Consider the following 17,766-nt stretch of genomic DNA (forward strand, 5'->3'; position numbering starts at 1 on the left):
TAACACTGCATGTGCATTTTAAGTGGTCTTTTAAATTTAGGTTGTTGGCATATAATGTTTCCTTTCAAAACTTTTGGAAATTTAGTATTTTGAGGGTGTAACTTATTTTACTTGAGGGAATAGGTGGTATGTCCCAGTAGTAGTTTTCTTTACTGTTTTAAATGCCAGCTGTGAAACATTCAGTTTATAACACATTATTAGAATTGTTAGTATCCATAATGATAACTGAAAAACTGAGTTTCATTAGTTTGTGGAGGGAATGGTATGATAAGACTGCCTACAATGTAGCCAGTCTGTGCCTCTAGCAAATGTCTCCAATGGTCAGTAATGGAACACTAAATCGGGAGGTAAAGCTGAGTTACTACGGAGAATTCTTTCCCAGATAGCTGTCTGGTCGGTCTTGCCCACATGGTCCAGGTCTAACTGATCACCATATTTGGGGCTGGAAAGAAATTTTTCTTCAGGTCAGATTAGCAGAGAGCATAAGGGAGTTTTCCTCTGTAGCAGGGAGCATGGGTCATGTGTAGGTTTTGCCCAGCTTTTTTTGTACTTTGAGAACCCAGTGTAGGATCTGAGACTTACTCTTGCCAGCAACACCTAGTGTAAATGGTGACGTCTATGTAATATAAAGTCTGTAAACCACAATGTGAGTTCTGTAGCTCAGCCAGAGGGTAGGGGTCTTTTACAGGAGTGGCTGGGTAAGTTTCTTTGACCTGTAATGTGCTGGAGATCACAATAGATGATCATAATGGTCCCTTTTCGTCTATATAACCATGTTTACTAGATGGGCCATGGTCAATCAGGACAAACTGCAAGGAATGGGGCCAACAATCCCCTAAATAAATGGTTATTCTAATAAATTAGATTCTCCTAGCCAGGAAAAAAAAGTTTCTACAATACCTGGCTGGTTATCCAGAAATGAAAATGCAGGTCCCCTGGGCTTCCACAAAGCCTTGTCAAATATGATAAGGATTATGTAAAATCTTGTTCACCATCTATAAAGTTCTACCAATCCCAAGAGATCAGACACATTACCCACCAGATCAATGAGTATGTCCAATCTTACCCAAATATATACTAAATATATGTACTAATATTAGTATAGTATAATAAATATACTAAAATCAGATTTATTTTAAAAGAAAGGACAGAGAGTACTGTGGTTAAAATATCATTATACACACAGATATGGATACAATTCTTAGGTCAGTTTCATAGCAGAGATCACGACTGCTGATTTGTAGAAAGTTTGTACAGAATTAACTCCATCTAATATATAAAGGAAAATGTTTGTATGTTTGTGCTCTAATAACTTGGACTCTATAAGGGTACATCTACACTAGCCCCCTAGTTCGAAGTAAGGAGGCTAATGAGGATGACCGAAATTGCAAATGAAGTGCAGGATTTAAATATCCCGTGCTTCATTAGCATGTTACCGTGCTGTCCCCATTTTGGAAATTGACTAGCCCAAAATAACTGCCTGCGTCTACATGCAGCAGAGAAGGGCGATTCCGAAATAAACCCCTTACTTCGAATTAACAGTTAAACCTCATGGCGCCGGGCCAGACACAAGGTATGGAGAGAGAGAAGGAGGAAGGGAGAGTACGTTTGGCTCTTTTGCACGCTGCCACCCCCCTTCCCCACCACCTCCCTAACTACTGGCCTGTGCCCCACACAGACAGTGCCCTGCTCCTCCCCACCCCTCTCCCGCCACCTCCCAAACTGCCACCCTGCGCCGCATACAGCTTCCCGCTCCTCCCCGCCCTTCCCCGCCACCTCCTTAAAAGTCACCCTGTGCCCCACACAGACGATGCCCCGCTCCTCCTCATACCTCCCCTGCTACCTCCCTAACTGCCAGCCTGTGCCCCACATAGATAGCACCCCGCTCCTCCCCAACCTTTGCCCGCCACCTCCCTAACTGCTGGCCTGTGCCCCACATAGACAGAGAATCTGATTTTCTTCCACCACATCTGTCCACCCTATCTAATATATAAAGGAGAATGTTTGTGTGCTAATAACTTGGACACTATACGAGCTACCGCAACCAAACTTTGCATGGGATAACCTTTCCTCCAGGAGAAGGTTTTAAGGTACTTTTGGACCCAATCGGGGTCCTGTCCTGCCCCCTATGGCACCTGCGGCCCTGGGCATGAGCTGGGGTGCCCCTCCCTCATTTAGCCTCTCCAGAACTCGTCCCCTCCCACCCGTGAGGTTACATAACCGACCCTCTTCCTGCCCCCCCCCCCACACCCAACACAGTGCGCACAACGGCTTGGGCACCTGCTCTGCCTCCCACGGCACCTGCAGCCCCTGGCGCAAGCTGGGATGCCCCTCCCACGTTAACCTCCCCTCCTACTGGGGTCACTCCCTACCTGCCACTCCCCACTCCAGAAACCAAAACCAAAGCCAGCCAGCCTTTCTGCTCAGCTCGCTGGGCTTATCTGAGCAGAAGGAATCCATGTGCCTGCTGCAGCACAGGGCAGAGGGGCCGGGTTAAACCCTCGATGCATTACACTGCTGTGAAGCCAGCCGGCTGCTGTTCGTACTGTGAGTGGGGCGCTTCTGTGTCTCGTTCCAACCTTCGGGGTTAGATGTGAGCTCTGAGCTTTTGCTTGCCAAGGCAGGGCAGGTGGATCCCTGAGCCAACCTTGCAAAGAGAAGTCCCCTTGCTACTAGCCGCATAGCTGTGTACTGTTCTCCTGGAAGCTGGCTGCTTGGTCCTGGGGGAGGAGGGTCCTGCTGCTCTCAGAGGGTCAGGTGTGGGCCAGGAGCCATCAGCCCCCATGGTCTGTGGATCTGGAGGGTCCCTGGCTCAGGGTCCCCTCCTTTCCTACATTTTCTAAATGTTGTTCCTTCGTTTTCCCAAGCAATGCCAGGTAAGTCCAGCTAGTAGGTTATAGGCGAATAGGTCATCCACACACAAAGTTTGTTCAAATTCTTCCATAAGAATTTGCAGGGACAGTGCAGAGTATCTAAACACCTCAGACTTGGGTCTTAATCTTTCTCTGAAGCTTAACCAGAACAGACATAAAAAAGAGCTATAATTCTATGATTCTAGGTTCCCATGTTCTTTAATAGTTCTCTAGCAGGTTACGATAGCCTCTTGTAAGCAGGTCACAGCAGGTGTCTTTTGGAAGAAAAATAGGTAACACATATTGTGGCTTTTGAAGCAATAGTCCGAATTTCCTGCATATACTCAGGTCATTAGTTGCACTGATTGGTGTAAGGCAATTTACCATTCAAAGATTCACAAGTAATTTATTACAAACTTCAAGAAATAATAAAAACAATGATATTATTATACCCAAATGTTGCCAATTTGCTAATATTCCCTTTTTGATCTCTGATTCAATAGAATATAAAAATGAAATATTACAGACATGAACTGAAAAAAACAATTAGTATTTACTTCTCATTCTATGACAATATAGGCTTGCATTTCAAAGGAATTACCGTAGTCCATTTACATAGCTATGATTACTGTTTACAAGAAATGACCCTGCTTACCAATTCAGTACCTATGTACTATATTGTCAAGGGTTGATCTTGGGTCACTTAGCCTGCTGGCTGTTTAAATCCCGCTGGCTCAGGGTCACAGGCGATGAAAATGAAATGCTAACTGGTTTTAACACTTGTTCAACTTAATTAATTGCTGTATTTCGTTTCTCTTGCATATGGGTTTGCGATTGCTATTTCCTTTTAACAACAAACTTTAGGTGCCAATTTATTTTCTATACAGTTAGGGAGCTACCACATAGAACCAAAGCTGGGCCAACTTTGTTATTGGTACTGGTTCAATAAATGTAGGTACTGATCTGATTTACTATAATTTTAAATTTAGGGGCAAGAAACTAAGTAGGTTGTTTCCCAGCAGAACAGGGAACCATTTTGTTCTGCAGTAACACAGAGAAGAATCATTTTCATTCTTATGCACCCTGGCTCAGAACCCTGTAAACTGAGTCTGCTCAGCCCTGAAGGGCAGCGAGGGCCAGACCCACAAATAAAATATAAGCTCAGAATTGCAGCACCTAGCTGCTAGATGTCCTGCTGCCCAGTGGGATCTTCAGTGTTGTGTGAGCTGCCCAGGGTCCCTATACAATGCAGGGGGAGGGAGAGGCACTAGGAAGGGGATCTACAAAAAAAACAGAAAGCAGGGTGGGGTATGGGCTACACTAGCAGGAGGAAGCGCAGAAGAGAATGGGATGGTCAAAGCCCCTTCCTCGAAAGGTAGATACCTTAACTCCAGCGCAGGGGGAGGCTCCTAGCTCTGCTTAGGATGCTGGGCTGTCAATTCTCAATTGGTGCTGTGTCCGTAAGTGAGGGCAGCCCTTTTCAAAACCAACAACAACAAAAAAAACCACAAAGAGAGTGGAGAAGGCCAAGAAACTGCCTTCATCAGTGGGCAACTGCACATTTTATAGCTGGGTTCTCTTGTTGAAACAGTTAAATATTCACTGAGCCGGAGAGACTGTCCCTATAGCCTTGTGGTTATCTCGCCCCTCTGGGAGACACTGAAGTTCCTGCTGCAATTCCCACAGAAATCAATGAACATTTGACAGGGCATGTAAAGAATATGTTTGCTCCATGTGTGTGGTAAGAGAATGGGCCTGTTCCTGTGGAAGTGGAGGGTAAAACTGCCTTTAGACTCAGTGGGTTCTTTCTATAACCTGCTCTTCATGTCCTTGCTATAGTGTGGGCCTGTTGCCTACCCTCACTGCTGTCACTTTATGGTTTGCATTTGCTCACCAGGGGAGGCGGACAACATCAGACGCTGGAAGTTGCACCCTTGATGTCCTGCTGGTAATTTGAAAGCCAAATGTCTCCAGCTCCTGCTCAGTGATGGGTCCTTTATTTCCATCGGGGACAACAATTCAGATTCTGACCTTTCTACAAATAGCCCATCTGGCAACAGGTAATGAGAATTCTATGCCACACGGATTGTAAAACGCAATTCATCTAATCGTTGCTTAGGAGCACAGAAAATCATTAGCACCAAGAGTGATGGATCTGAGATCTGGAACACACATCATGAAATAAGTGATTTCAGGAGCTCACTCTATTTCATTTTACCAAAATAAGGTTAAGGTGATATTTTGCCATTATCCAGGAGTAACCCAGGGAAATTTGTGGTAAGAAAAGGCTTTTTAGTATTCAGAGGCAGATTATTATCCATTGGCTGGAAGCCAATGGATGACCATTATGATCATCTATTCATACTAGAAATAAGACACAAATCTCTGTCTGTGAGGGAGACAAATCACTGGAACTAAAGGATGTGGTGGATTTTTATGTCAGGATTGAGTGTTTTTATAAAAAAATATGCACATAGTATTGGGCTTGATTTATGTCTGGGTTACAAAGAAGGACCGACTAAGTGGCCCGGCCTTAGATCCTAAAGGCCTATGTTTTTGTTTTATTGTTAAGAGCAAGAGTTTTCATTTCAGAAAATGAGAGTCTAATCCTATGGTCAGAGAATTTACCACAAGTGTGATTTTGTCCTGTCCATCCCAAGGTGTGGCAGCTAGTCAAACACAAAATAGTGAAACAGATATTATTCAGCTTCCAAGGTCAGAAGGGACCAGTGTGGTCACATGCACTGACCCGAAGTACGACACAGGCTGAAACTTTCCCAAGAATCTACCTATCTAGCAATTAGCAGAGTGGAGTCAACAGACTGGGTTCTGGAAAGTGTCCCAGAGAATGAAGTTCTACTTCTGTGTGCTTTAAAAGGATGAGGGGTCTGGAATACATGACCTGTGAGCAGAGGCTGAGGGATTTGGGGCTTATTTAGTCTGCAGAAGAAGAGAATGAGGAGGGATTTGATATTACCCGGAAAGGATGGAGAGAGGCTGTTCTCAGTGGTGACGGATGGCAGAACAAGGAGCAATGGTCTCAAGTTACACTGGGGGAGATCTAGGTTGGATATTAGGAAAAACTATTTCCCTAGGATGGTGGTGAAGCACTGGAATGGGTTCCCCAGGGAGGTGGTAGAATCTGCATCCAAGTCCCGGCTTGACAAAGTCCTGACTGGGATCATAGAATCCTAGGGCTGGAAGAGACCTCCGGAGGTCATTGAGTCCAGCGCCCTACCCAAAGCAGGAGCAATGCCAACTAAATCATCCCAGCCAGGGCTTTGTCAAGCCGGGGCTTAAAAACCTCTAGGGATTTAATCCTGCTTTGGGCAGGGGGCTGGACTCAATGATCTCCTGAGGTCTCTTCAAACCCTATGACTGTATGCTTTACAATGGACACCCGTCCATTGGTGAATTTGTTTCTTCACGGGCCCTCAGTTTGCCTATCTACAAAATGGGTACAATGATACTGAACTCCTTTGTAAAGCAATTCCAGACCTGTGGATGGGAAAATGCAATATGCATTTATATAGACTGATTGAGGAAATAGAAGATTAAGGCAAGGAGGGAAGTACAACAGAGTAGAGAGAAAAGACACATTGTTTGATATAGCATCCAAATCCCTGTGACTCTGTGCCTTTTCAGCACAAATATTTATCCTTCAAAATTCATCAATATACTTGCAGGTGTAAGTAAATGGGGGATGCACAGAGAAGTTCAGAGGTAGACAGGTAGATTGATAGAAGGGCATGTAATATGAAGCTAGATAGATATTTGTCTCTTTAGATTTTGATGGGAAAAACATAATGGAAGATTAAAAAATAATTTCTGTCTTTAAATATGTGGCTCATTCAAATGTTTTCTTTTAAATAATCATAAATTGCTAAAATAAATCAGAGCAGAGAGATAATCTGACTGTTTAGTCCATTAAACAAGGGACACATTGCTGGCTCCGACACTGGTGAATACATTTTATAATATTTAGTGTGCTTTGAAGAGAGATCCAGCATATCCCAAGATTGTAAGTCATGGATTGGAACTGTCTTTACGAGTGAATTGACATGTCTAGCTGCCTCCATTTGGGTTTGGACAGGGTCCCCATAAGAGTCCACATCTGCATTCCATAGGGAACTACGCAAAGCACATGAAATATGTATCTGTCTCCATACAGGCCAGTTCAGAATCCATTCCCCTGACAACACTGTCATTGGAGTCGCTGGAGAAGATGCTATCCTACCCTGCTCCCTGTCATCTCTGAGGGTCCCTCTCAGCCCTGCTGTCCAGTGGACACTTGTGAGACCTTTCAAGAGCATAGAAGTGAGCTCCTATAATGGAGGAAGCCAAAGAGAAAGGCAGGGCGAGGGGTACCAGGGCCGCACAGAGTTCTTCACCTCTCAGCTGAGCAAAGGAAATCTCTCCCTGATGCTGAAGAACATCCGGGTGACTGACAAAGGGAAATACACTTGCCGGGTTGATGTCTCAGACTGGCATGGAGAAGCCTACATTGAACTGGAGGTGACGGGTCAGTGAAACAGTTTCTGGTTTTACAGCAAGATAATCGTAAATCTTCTAGAGTCTGGCAATGGGAGACAACAAGGGGCCAAATCCATCCCAGACCCAGCTCCAATTATTTGGGAGATGGGAATCCCAGGGACTGAAGCAGTGGAATCATTTAATGAGCCAAATCTCCATGTGAATGGAACTGATAGGTCAAGGCCACAAAACAAAAGTAAATGTGTCACTTTCTTCTGAGGGCCGGTTGTAAATCTGGTAGGTGATTCTACCTCCTTTTTAAAAGACTCTGTCACTGGAAGAAATGCCTCCCAGAGCTGCCAGCAGTGGCGGGATAGGAGGGGAGTTTTGTCCCGCCCATTGTGAAGATGGGCCTCCAAACAAGAGGCACTGAGACCTGGTTCAAAGGATCACAATGCAGCTCTCATCTGGCCCGGCCTCCCCTTCCTCACGAGAGGGCAGGCAGCTAGGTGAGTGGCTTTGTGGCCTGGCTTGTGGGGTTGCTGCAGTGCTCACTCAGCCTTGGCCTAGCTGCCCCTGTCATGCGGGTTGACTAGGCCAAGCCTCACTGTCACGGCGAACCCTTTGATCCTGTTACAAAGTCTAGGTCAGGATTCCGGCCCAGCCTGATGGACAAGAACCATCAATAACCTGGGGTGGGGTCATTCTCCAAACCCCTCCCACACTGGGTCCTCCTCTCAGGGTACGTCTAAGCTATATGCCTCTGACAACAGAGGCATGTAGATTAGGCTACCCAGCATAGGGAAATGAAGCCGCAATTTAAATAATCACGGCTTCATTTAAATTAAAATGGCTGCCATGCTCTGACGACCAGCTGATGATCAGCTGTTTGTCGGCAGGTCGGGGCAGTCTAGACATGCCGCGATCGACAAGGAAGCCTTTGTCGACCGGCGCAGGTATGCCTCGTGAAACACATGTATTGCTCTCTCCTGACAGCTCCCTACAGAATCCTTCCTCCCAACAACCCTGTTATTGGAGTCATTGGAGCAGACATCATCCTCCCATGCCAGCTCTCAGTCACTACGTTATCTGGAAGCTTCAAAGTGCAGTGGAAGCTGTTAAGATCATCAGCACTAGTCCATGAAGTCTCCTACAATGGAGGAATCCAGGCAGAATCAGAAGTGGAGAAATACCAGGATCGAACGGAGCTGTTCTTCACTGAAATGACTCAGGGGAACCTCTCATTGAAGCTCAAGCACGTCCAGGCCTCTGACAAAGCAGAATACATCTGCAGCCTGGATTCTGACAGCTGGTATGATGAGATGGTGGTGGAACTGGATGTAACGGGTTGGTGAATCAGCCTCTTTGTTTATGATAAATACGTGCTAAATCTTTAACATTTGCTTTATAGGTGAAGGTCTGAAAGGTGGAGACAAGTATGGAAAAATTGCAAGTTTGGTGCTATATGTGATGTCTCAACATCTAAACAGAGGGCTATTCATAACAGAAACTCTGAGTGTCAATATTCCCATTAGAACTGAGCAGAAATGTTTTGGTGTTTTTTTTGCCAAAAGATGTCTTTTCCAAAAACTATTTACTCACCCATCTTCAGCAAATAGCTTTGGTTGAGAAGTTGTCTTTTGCAAAGAGTTGAAAGATTTAATTTTGGTCATTGTGTTTTTAAGCTTTTCTTTTCTATATTTTGACTTTAAACTTGGATTTTACCTCTTGATGGTGTTTATAAAAGGGGGAGGAGGGAGTGATGAAGAAAAATCCAAAATGCCCAACATAAAAATCAATTGTAAAACCACAAAAATATTTTGAGGTGGCTCACAAAATGTTGGTAGATTCAAAACTACTTTTTAATTTTATTTTATTTCATTGGTTTTTGTAGCTGCCAAAAAAGGAGAAAAATGAGTTTCAAATGAAAAATCCTTTATATGTTCATTTCTAAAATCCACACAGGCAAATTCAGAATCCTCCCCCCAAGTCACCCTGTTATTGGGGTTATTGGAAAGGACGTGATCCTGCCCTGCCAGCTCTCAGACACCATTATTCCTACAAGCATCACTGTCCAATGGACCCTCATCCAGCCCTCTAAGAAACCAGTCAAAATCCTCTACAATGGGAGGTTCAGTGAGGACCAGCAGAATGAAAGATCCTGGGGTGCGATGGAGGTCTTCAGCACTGAGTGGACTAAGGGCAACATGTCTCTAAAGCTGAACAACATCCAGCTCCCCGACAGAGGGAAATATCTCTGCAGTGTGGCAGCTGGGGACTGGAAGGACAAGGTGGCCATCGAGCTGGAGTTGACACGTAAATACTTGTGTTTTGTTCCCTGTTACTGCTCTGCAATGTGAGGCTTGAGAAGAGAGAGGAAGGTGCCAGACCTGCCCCTGGCATAGGCCATTGAATCTGATGGAATTATAACAAGAAGGAACAGGGGTCTAAGTCATGCAAGTGTCTTGACAGTCATAGAATCATAGAATATTAGGACAGGAAGGGACCTCGAGAGGTCATCAAATCCAGTCCCCTGCTCTCATGGCAGGACCCAGTACTGTCTAGACCATCCCTGATAGACATTTATCTAATCTGCTCTTAAATAGCTCCAGAGATGGAGATTACCACCCTGACAGTTAGGAAGTTTTTCCTAATGTCCAGCCTAAACCTCCCTTGCTGCAGTTGAAGCCCATTGCTTCTTGTCCTGTCCTCAGAGGCCAGGAACAACTTTTCTCCCTCCTCCTTGTAGCCACCACGTGCAATGCACCCTACTTAACTGAGGGTATGTCTACACTTGCTCCCTATCTCAACATAGGGATGCAAATGTACTGTACTGAAATTGCTAATGAAGCACGGGATTCAAATATCCCGTGCTTAATTAGCATAATCGCATCTGGCCGCCATTTTGAAATCGTATTAGTGTGAAATTAAACACCCCTTGTAGCAGCAATTTTTTGTTTCAGTTTTAATTTTAATCTCTCTAGGTCTATCCAAATTTTTGCTCAAATTTTTCTTACACTGCAAGGCTATGTCTACACTCGCGGCTTCTTGTGCAAGTACAACTGTTCTTGCACAAGAATCTGAGGGCATCCACACTGCCCACCCGCCCTTGTGCAAGTAAATTTACAGTACGGCGTGGTAAGAGAGGGCTCCTTGCGCAAGAGCTATGCTCTTTTTTAACAGATGTAAGCCCTCTTGCGCAGGAGCTCTTGCGCAAGAGGGCAGTGTGGACGCTTGGCAGGGATTTCTTGCGCAAGAAAGCACAATGGCTAAAATGGCCATCAGAGCTTTCTTGTGCAAGAGAGCATCCACACTGCCATGGGTGCTCTTGCGCAAAAGCACAGCTCGCACATGGCAGTGTAGATGTTTTCTTGCGCAAGACTTCTTGCACAAGAACACTAGTGCAAGATGTTCTTGTGTAAGAAGCCGCCAGTGTAGACATAGCCCAAGAGAAACACACATCAGAGGAGCAGTGAACCATTCCTACAGCACACCCATGTTCAGAGTCCACACCAGCTGATGGCCCTGGAAGAGTGACATCTTCCCCTAGAATTTTCACACGCACACAGCAGCAGCTACAGTTTTCATTGATTGACCATACACTATTTCCCCCCTCCATCTGCTGCATGTAATATTTGAACCTAGAACCTCCTACTGTCCAGCTCAAACTTGATGGCTACATCTAGACTGACATGATTTTCTGCAAATGCTTTTAATGGAAAAGTTTTTCCGTTAAAAGCATTTGTGGAAAAGAGCATCTAGATTGGCACGAACGCTTTTGCACAAAAGCACTTTTTGCGGAAAAGCATCCGTGCCAATCTAGACGTGGTTTTGCGCAAGAAAGCCCCGATTGCCATTTTTGCCATCGGGGCTTTTTTGCGCAAAAAGTTTTTACCTGTCTACACTGGCCCTCTTGCGCAAATACATTTGTGCAAGAGGGCTTATCCCTGAGCGGGAGCATCATAGTATTTGTGCAAGAACACTGACAATCTTACATTAGATCGTCAGTGTTCTTGCACAAATTCAAGTGGCCAGTGTAGACAGCTAGCAAGTTTTTATGCAAGCATTTGCTTTTGCGCAAAAACTTGCCAGTCTAGACGCAGCCGACTTGTTTGAAAGCTGAGTAAAAGTTAGGCCCAGAACTCATGGTGACTTGACTCACAGCTCCCTAAACTAAGGGTTCTTTCTTAGAATGGGGTCTTGCTACCCAGCTTGTTCTGCATTATGGTTAGGCATAGGCGGGATAGCTCAGTGCTTTGAGCATTAGCATACTAAACCCAGCGTTGTGAGTTCAATCCTTTTGGAGGCTGATTTAGGGCAAAAATTTGTCAGGGAGGATACTTGGTCCTGCTGTGAAGGCAGGGAACTGGACTTGATGACCTTTCAAGGTCCCTTCCAGTTCTAGGAGATAGGCAATCTCCATTAATGTAATATAGATGCACACAGTAACTGACAAGTCCAAATTAAAGACAGGCTTCTTCCCCTGCTTCAGGGGAAGAAGAGCACTCTGAGGTGCATGGATATTGCTTATGGAGCTAGGTGAGCACAGTTGTGTTTTTATACTGCTCAGGTACCAACCATTCCCTCTCTTTATTGCGTTACTGGAGCTGTTGGAGGAGACGTTATCTTGGGTTTCACACTGCCAGTGGTCAGGGCCCCCTCAAACATCTCAGTCAGGTGGCTTCTCTGTAGAGCCTCAGAATTGATTCATTTGAGCCCTTATAATGGAGGTGCCCAAGCAGAGAGACAGGATGAAAGATACGGGGATCAGCAGAACTCTTCAGCCTTGAACTGAGGTCTCTGCTACAGGGGTATGTTTCAATTGCATGTCTGCTTAGGACTGGTATGAGGAGCTGGGCTTTGAACTGAAGGTGGCAAGTCAACAAAACACCTTGTTTTGTGCCAGATGAACAAATAGACTCACCTAAGTAGAGCTCTGGGAAATGAAATATAGCTAACATCATTATATAATTGAATGGGGTGGTGTTAAGACACTGCTATCTGGGTACTGAGACAATGCCTTATTTAAGACTTTCTATGATGGTTTATTATAAATACACTAAAATAGCACCCAGAGGTTTCAACAGGGTCAAGGCCATGTTGTTTTATGTGCTATTGTTAAGTTAGAATGTCCTGAGTGTCTGTTAATTATTAACTCTGCTGTCCTGGAGCATTGATACACATTTACAGAATTGAGACACACCTGCAACCTTTTCTTCACCTTAGCAAAGGGTTTGGTGTGTGGATTTTTAGTATCTCCCTCCCCTCCACACCTACTGGCTCTGCAAAAGAAGGAAGGCCTGGTCCTGCAGAAGCTATATGGAGAACAGGGAGAGAACAGCATTTTCTTGTGCTGACCGTCAAAGGCTAGATCCACAAAGGGGACTTGGATTCAACATTGCAGAACCTATTGCTTGGGTGTCTTACTATCTAGTGGGATCCATAACATCAAATTGGGTACCCAGGCTTCCAAGCATGTATGGGGAATGTTTGGCTCCTAAGAATTGTTGGGATTTTGCAGTTCTCAGAGAGTCGGGTGCTAGGCAGAATCAAGGGTCTTCCATACTTCAACTCAATTCAACAAGACTTTATTCAATGTGCACAAAGGGAGAGCCCCTGGTACTAAAATCAGCCAGAGCCCCTTGAGCAAGGAGCCCCTCCCCTTGCTGTTTTATAGCACATGGCAGTTACATAACAGGTTACATAACACAAACTTGTAACCAATCATATTCAACCTTTCCATATATGGCTTTGTTTGTCACATGCTTGTACTTCTCCACTCCACATGTTGAGTTCACCCCCCTCCCCTTGGCCTTTTCTAGACTGTTCCTAGGGTGGTGAGCCACAGCATGCTTCTTTATGCATATCTACTTTCCAAACTACATTTTGTTTCAAATGAACACATGCATACCCTTCAGCTCTCCCATTTGGTTTTGGGGCTAAGAACAATTCTTAGACCTCACTAACACCACTTCCTTGTATTTATTAGGAGCTATAATTGACCTTATTAACACTTAATTAACTGCAGTTTTGGTAACAGAATTAAACAATACATTCAACCTTTAATACATAAGTACAGTGTCTTAAGACTGCAACCAAAATGTTTCAAAACTGCAACAAACCCCTTAAATTCCCCAACACCCAGATTCACTTACTACAAAAGGTGTGAGAGTCACCAGTCAGGTCAGGGACACACAACCAAATGAAAAATGAACAAAATCACCCTCTAATTTGATTGTAGGTCTTGATCCTGAAGGATATTTCTCACCCTGCTCGCTGCGCCAAGAAACTTTTGGGATTTTGCGGTTCCCAGAGAGTCAGGTGCTGGGCAGAATCAAGGGTCTTCAATTCAATTCAATTCAATTCAATTCAACAAGACTTTATTCAATGTGCACAAAGGGAGAGCTCCTGGTACTAAAATGAGTCAGAGCCCCTCGAGCAAGGAGCCCCTCCCCTTGCTGTTTTATAGCACATGGCAGTTACAGGTTACATAACACAAACTTCTAAACCAATCAGATTCAACCTTTCCATTTATGGCTTTGTTTGTCACATGCTTGTACTTCTCCACTCCACATGTTGAGTTCACGCCCCTCCCCTTGGCCTTTTCTAGACTGTTCCTAGGGTGGTGAGCCACAGCATGCTTCTTTATCCATACCTATTTTCCAAACCACATTTTGTTTAAAATGAACACATGCATACCCTTCAGAATGAGATCTACAGAAATCAGCAGGTTGAGTGGGGAACTACCTAAGCTACTCACTTGGCAACACCAAGCAGAAAGGAGTGTCCTACCCCTCAAAAGGAATGGGGTATCTTAGTTAAGTCAGCAGAGGACTTAGTACCTCCCTTTCACCTTAGGTAGAGCACTCGTATGGGATGGTAATGGTTTGGGTTTAAGTCCCTGCCATGTATGATGTAGGCCAAGGACTTAAATGCAGATCACAACACCAGTGCTCTAAACACAAGGCTACAGGGCAACCTGCTCCAGGGCTCCCTCACTCTCTCCTGTCAAGGGTATTCTATTGTGTATAAATAACTAAATAGCCATCTGTCTCTGTGCTTGAATTCTGGGGGGCCCATGATGGGACTGAACACATGAACCAATCACAGCAACTTCTTCCTATGGCTGATTTTAGTTTAGGGTCTGATCTAGAAAGTATGTTCTGGTGGGATAGATGGGGAGGACACCCAATTTGGGGCCCATGCAAAGACCTGGCCACTATGTTGGTGATGGAAACTAGAGATGAGATGAGGGTGCATGAGCTCATAACTAGAAATGTAGGAACCTGGTGTACTTCACCAGCAGAAATGTAGGTATCTGGAGGAATTCAGGCATTTACATGAGTGGGCAGTGACTGAGTGGAAATTTGGAAGATCTAGATTTTGGACTCAGGCACCTAAAGTGCTAGGTAAGCCTCACATCCCTTTGTGGATCTAGCCCTGGCACATTTGGTAAGCATCATTCCCGCCTTTCTGCCTGTCGAAGGGCAATCTGATGCTGCTGCCTCTCTAGGAACAAAGAACACGAGCCAAAATTACAGGGTGGGTGACTCTATCTTGGGAAACAGGGATTCTGATAAAGAATTATGGGTTGTGGTGGATAATCAGAAGATCACAATCCTGGGAAGCATACGCGGGAGCATCTGGAGTATTAAGAGAGAGGTTATTTTACCTCTGACTTGGGCACTGGTGTGGACAGAATTGGAATCCTGTGTCCAGTTCTACTGCCCATAACTGAAGACAGATGAAGTGGAGAGGGTTCAAAGAAGAGCCATGAGAATGAGGAAGGGATTAGAAAATCTCTCTCACCGAGATATTTAGATTAACAAAGAGACGATTAAAGAGTGACTTGATCAAAAGCCATAAGTGCCTATAGGGCAACAAATACATAACAGTCTACTCCTCAGTCTATCAGAGAAAGGTTTAACACGAACCAGTGACTAGACAAATGCCAACTGGAAAGAGGGTGCAATTTTTAATTGTGACAGTCTAGTCATGCCAAACCTCAGGTTGCACCTCACTTAAAGACGATTTGCAGATAAAAAATACAAAAGCGTCTCTGCATACTTATTCAATGATTACTCATCTGCTCATTTTTTCCACATAATTATAAAATAAATCGCTTGGAATATGAATATTGTCCTTACCTTTCAATGTGACACTTGAGCCTGTAATTCACTTGTGAGCCTTGACTGATATGCGATCCCAGGAAGGTGAGGATGAAGGCTGTAACTTAGCATTGTGAGGCAATAGGCATTTCCCTAATGCCAACCCCACAGTTATGATCCCCTAAAACCATCTTGTGACATCTCCTGAGGGCTGAAATCTTCAGGTTGAGAATCACTGATCTAAATTAGTTGAGTACCTCCTGGCAGACCTCTGGGATGTGTACTCCTGCATGAGAGTCACTGGACCTTATGATCGCATGATCCCTCCTTACCTTGGAATCTATGATCCACACAAAGGTTGTTCCATATCTGTGCTGTCAGCAGAGCCCAAAGGGGAGAGCAAGCATGGTTCCCTGTCTTTCAGCTTCATAACAGCCCATGGATTGGAGATTACCTTTTAGAATCAGCAAGGGGCAGATGACGTCTGTCTTGCAGGTCAGCAGAATTTGGGGAAGAATCTTAATTTTTTTCCTTATTCACCTAAATGCAATGAACCAACACAAGACCTACTCACCCTCACCCTTCCACTTAACCTTCAAAACAGGGCTTAATTGGTGCTTAGGAGAGCTGAGATAATAATGGAATATTATCACTGAAAGTGACAGTATTCTTTCTACTTTTCAACTAAAAACAGTGTTTTGGTTTTAAAGTTGGCTATTTTAATGCCACTTTCCTCCCCACACACAAACATAGAAAGGGCAAAAGACACATATAACAACTGAATGATGTCAAAAACTCAGAATAAAAATCCTTTCAAATATTTCAGTTGATTTCAAATTATGTTTTCAAACTCTTTATTTCAGTTCACAATTTAGAAAAAAAAAACTAGAAAAATCCACCACTTCCCAATAAATCTGATTCATTTGGAATTGAATTTTTTTTTTCTAAATTGGGCATTAAATCAAAGAACTCATTTTTTTCAGTTCATTCAATAATTTTTTTTCACATCTCCTCCTTTCCCAATTTGGCCTTATGGAGGGATTTTCATCCATTTTTGTGTTTCTTTATTTTAAAATGGACAAATTTAAGATGGATACGTCATATTGAATTGAAAAGTTGAAGCAAAACATTTTGCCCATTTAGAAAATGATTGTAATGGAAAGAATTCATTGAATTTAATGCAAAAATAGATTTGACTCCTTCAAAAATGTATATGTTGACCAGAACACCCCCACCACTTCCTATATTCCCCTAGTTCTGGTGCTGAGGTCTCTGTCAGAAGGTTCACTGTTATGCCAGACCTACAGTGGGGACAAATTTGAACTAAGGAATACAACTCCATCTGCATGAATAGTATAGCTGGAGTCAACAAACTTTAGTTTGACTTACCTCAGCATTCCCATTGCTGGAGTTGACAGCAGAAACCCTCCTGTCGACTTTCCTTCCGCATTGCGACCCAGTGGAGTGTGATCGGTGATTGATTTTATGTTTTGGTATGTGTGAAGGGGGTCTCATATGTGTCATTGCTCCTTCCCTCTCAGCAACAGGAAACAGACAGAGGGGAGGAGAATTCAGAAGAGCCGGCCAAGGTCACAGGAAAGCTCCAGCTAAGAGAACTAAGAAGCATAACGTGAAGAAGAAGGCAGAATAACAGAAGAGCAGAACAACCAGAAATGTCTACGGGATATTGGCACTAAAGAGGGTGTTTACATTGTGTAGCAAACATTACATTGCTCATAGCTTTGTTAATGGAATAAACTGAGGTGGCACCATAACAAAAGTCTCAGGGTTCAATTAGAATTGTTATTGCTAACACTGGGCGGGAAAGAATTTTCCAACGCCCAGGAAATTTTTTGAAAGCACAAAACGGCTCTGACTGTCTGATGCTGGGACTGGACGACAAGGGATGGATCTCTGGATGTTTGTTGTGTTCTGTCTATTTCCTCTGAAATATCTGGCAGTGGCCATGGATGGAAGACAGGATATTGGGCTAGATCAACCATTGTTTTCATGCAGTATGGTCATCACTAATTCATATGTTCTTAAATCCAGAAACTTGACATTGGATAAGTGTAAAGTAATGCACATTGGAAAAAATAACCCCAACTATAAGTACAGTATAATGGAGGCTAATTTGGCTACGACAAATCAGGAAAGAGATCTTCGAGTTATCGTGGATAGTTCTCTGAAAACTTCCACACAGTGTGCAGTGGCAGTCAAAAAGGCAAATAGGATGCTAGGAATTATTAAGAAAGGGATAGAAAATAAGACACAGAATATCTTACTGCCCCAGTATAAAACTATGGTACGCCCACATCTTGAATACTGTGTAC

The 17,766-nt window shown here is 44.0% G+C and overlaps 1 protein-coding gene across 1 annotated transcript; it reads left to right on the forward strand.

Annotated features, from left to right (window-relative positions):
• Nucleotides 1-4,755: 4,755 nt before the first annotated feature.
• On the forward strand, nt 4,756-17,168 carry LOC149523231 (butyrophilin-like protein 2). The gene is made up of 5 exons (XM_089770366.1): nt 4,756-4,912; nt 7,024-7,374; nt 8,322-8,672; nt 9,291-9,641; nt 16,975-17,168. Exons 1-5 carry the CDS (start codon nt 4,840-4,842, stop codon nt 17,082-17,084), a joined length of 1,236 nt encoding a protein of 411 aa, XP_089626492.1. The 5' UTR covers nt 4,756-4,839; the 3' UTR covers nt 17,085-17,168.
• The last annotated feature ends 598 nt before the right edge of the window (nt 17,169-17,766 follow it).

This window comes from Pelodiscus sinensis, chromosome 18 (genome assembly GCF_052426305.1).
Source record: "Pelodiscus sinensis isolate ZL-2025 chromosome 18, ASM5242630v1, whole genome shotgun sequence".
NCBI lineage: Eukaryota > Metazoa > Chordata > Testudines > Trionychidae > Pelodiscus > Pelodiscus sinensis.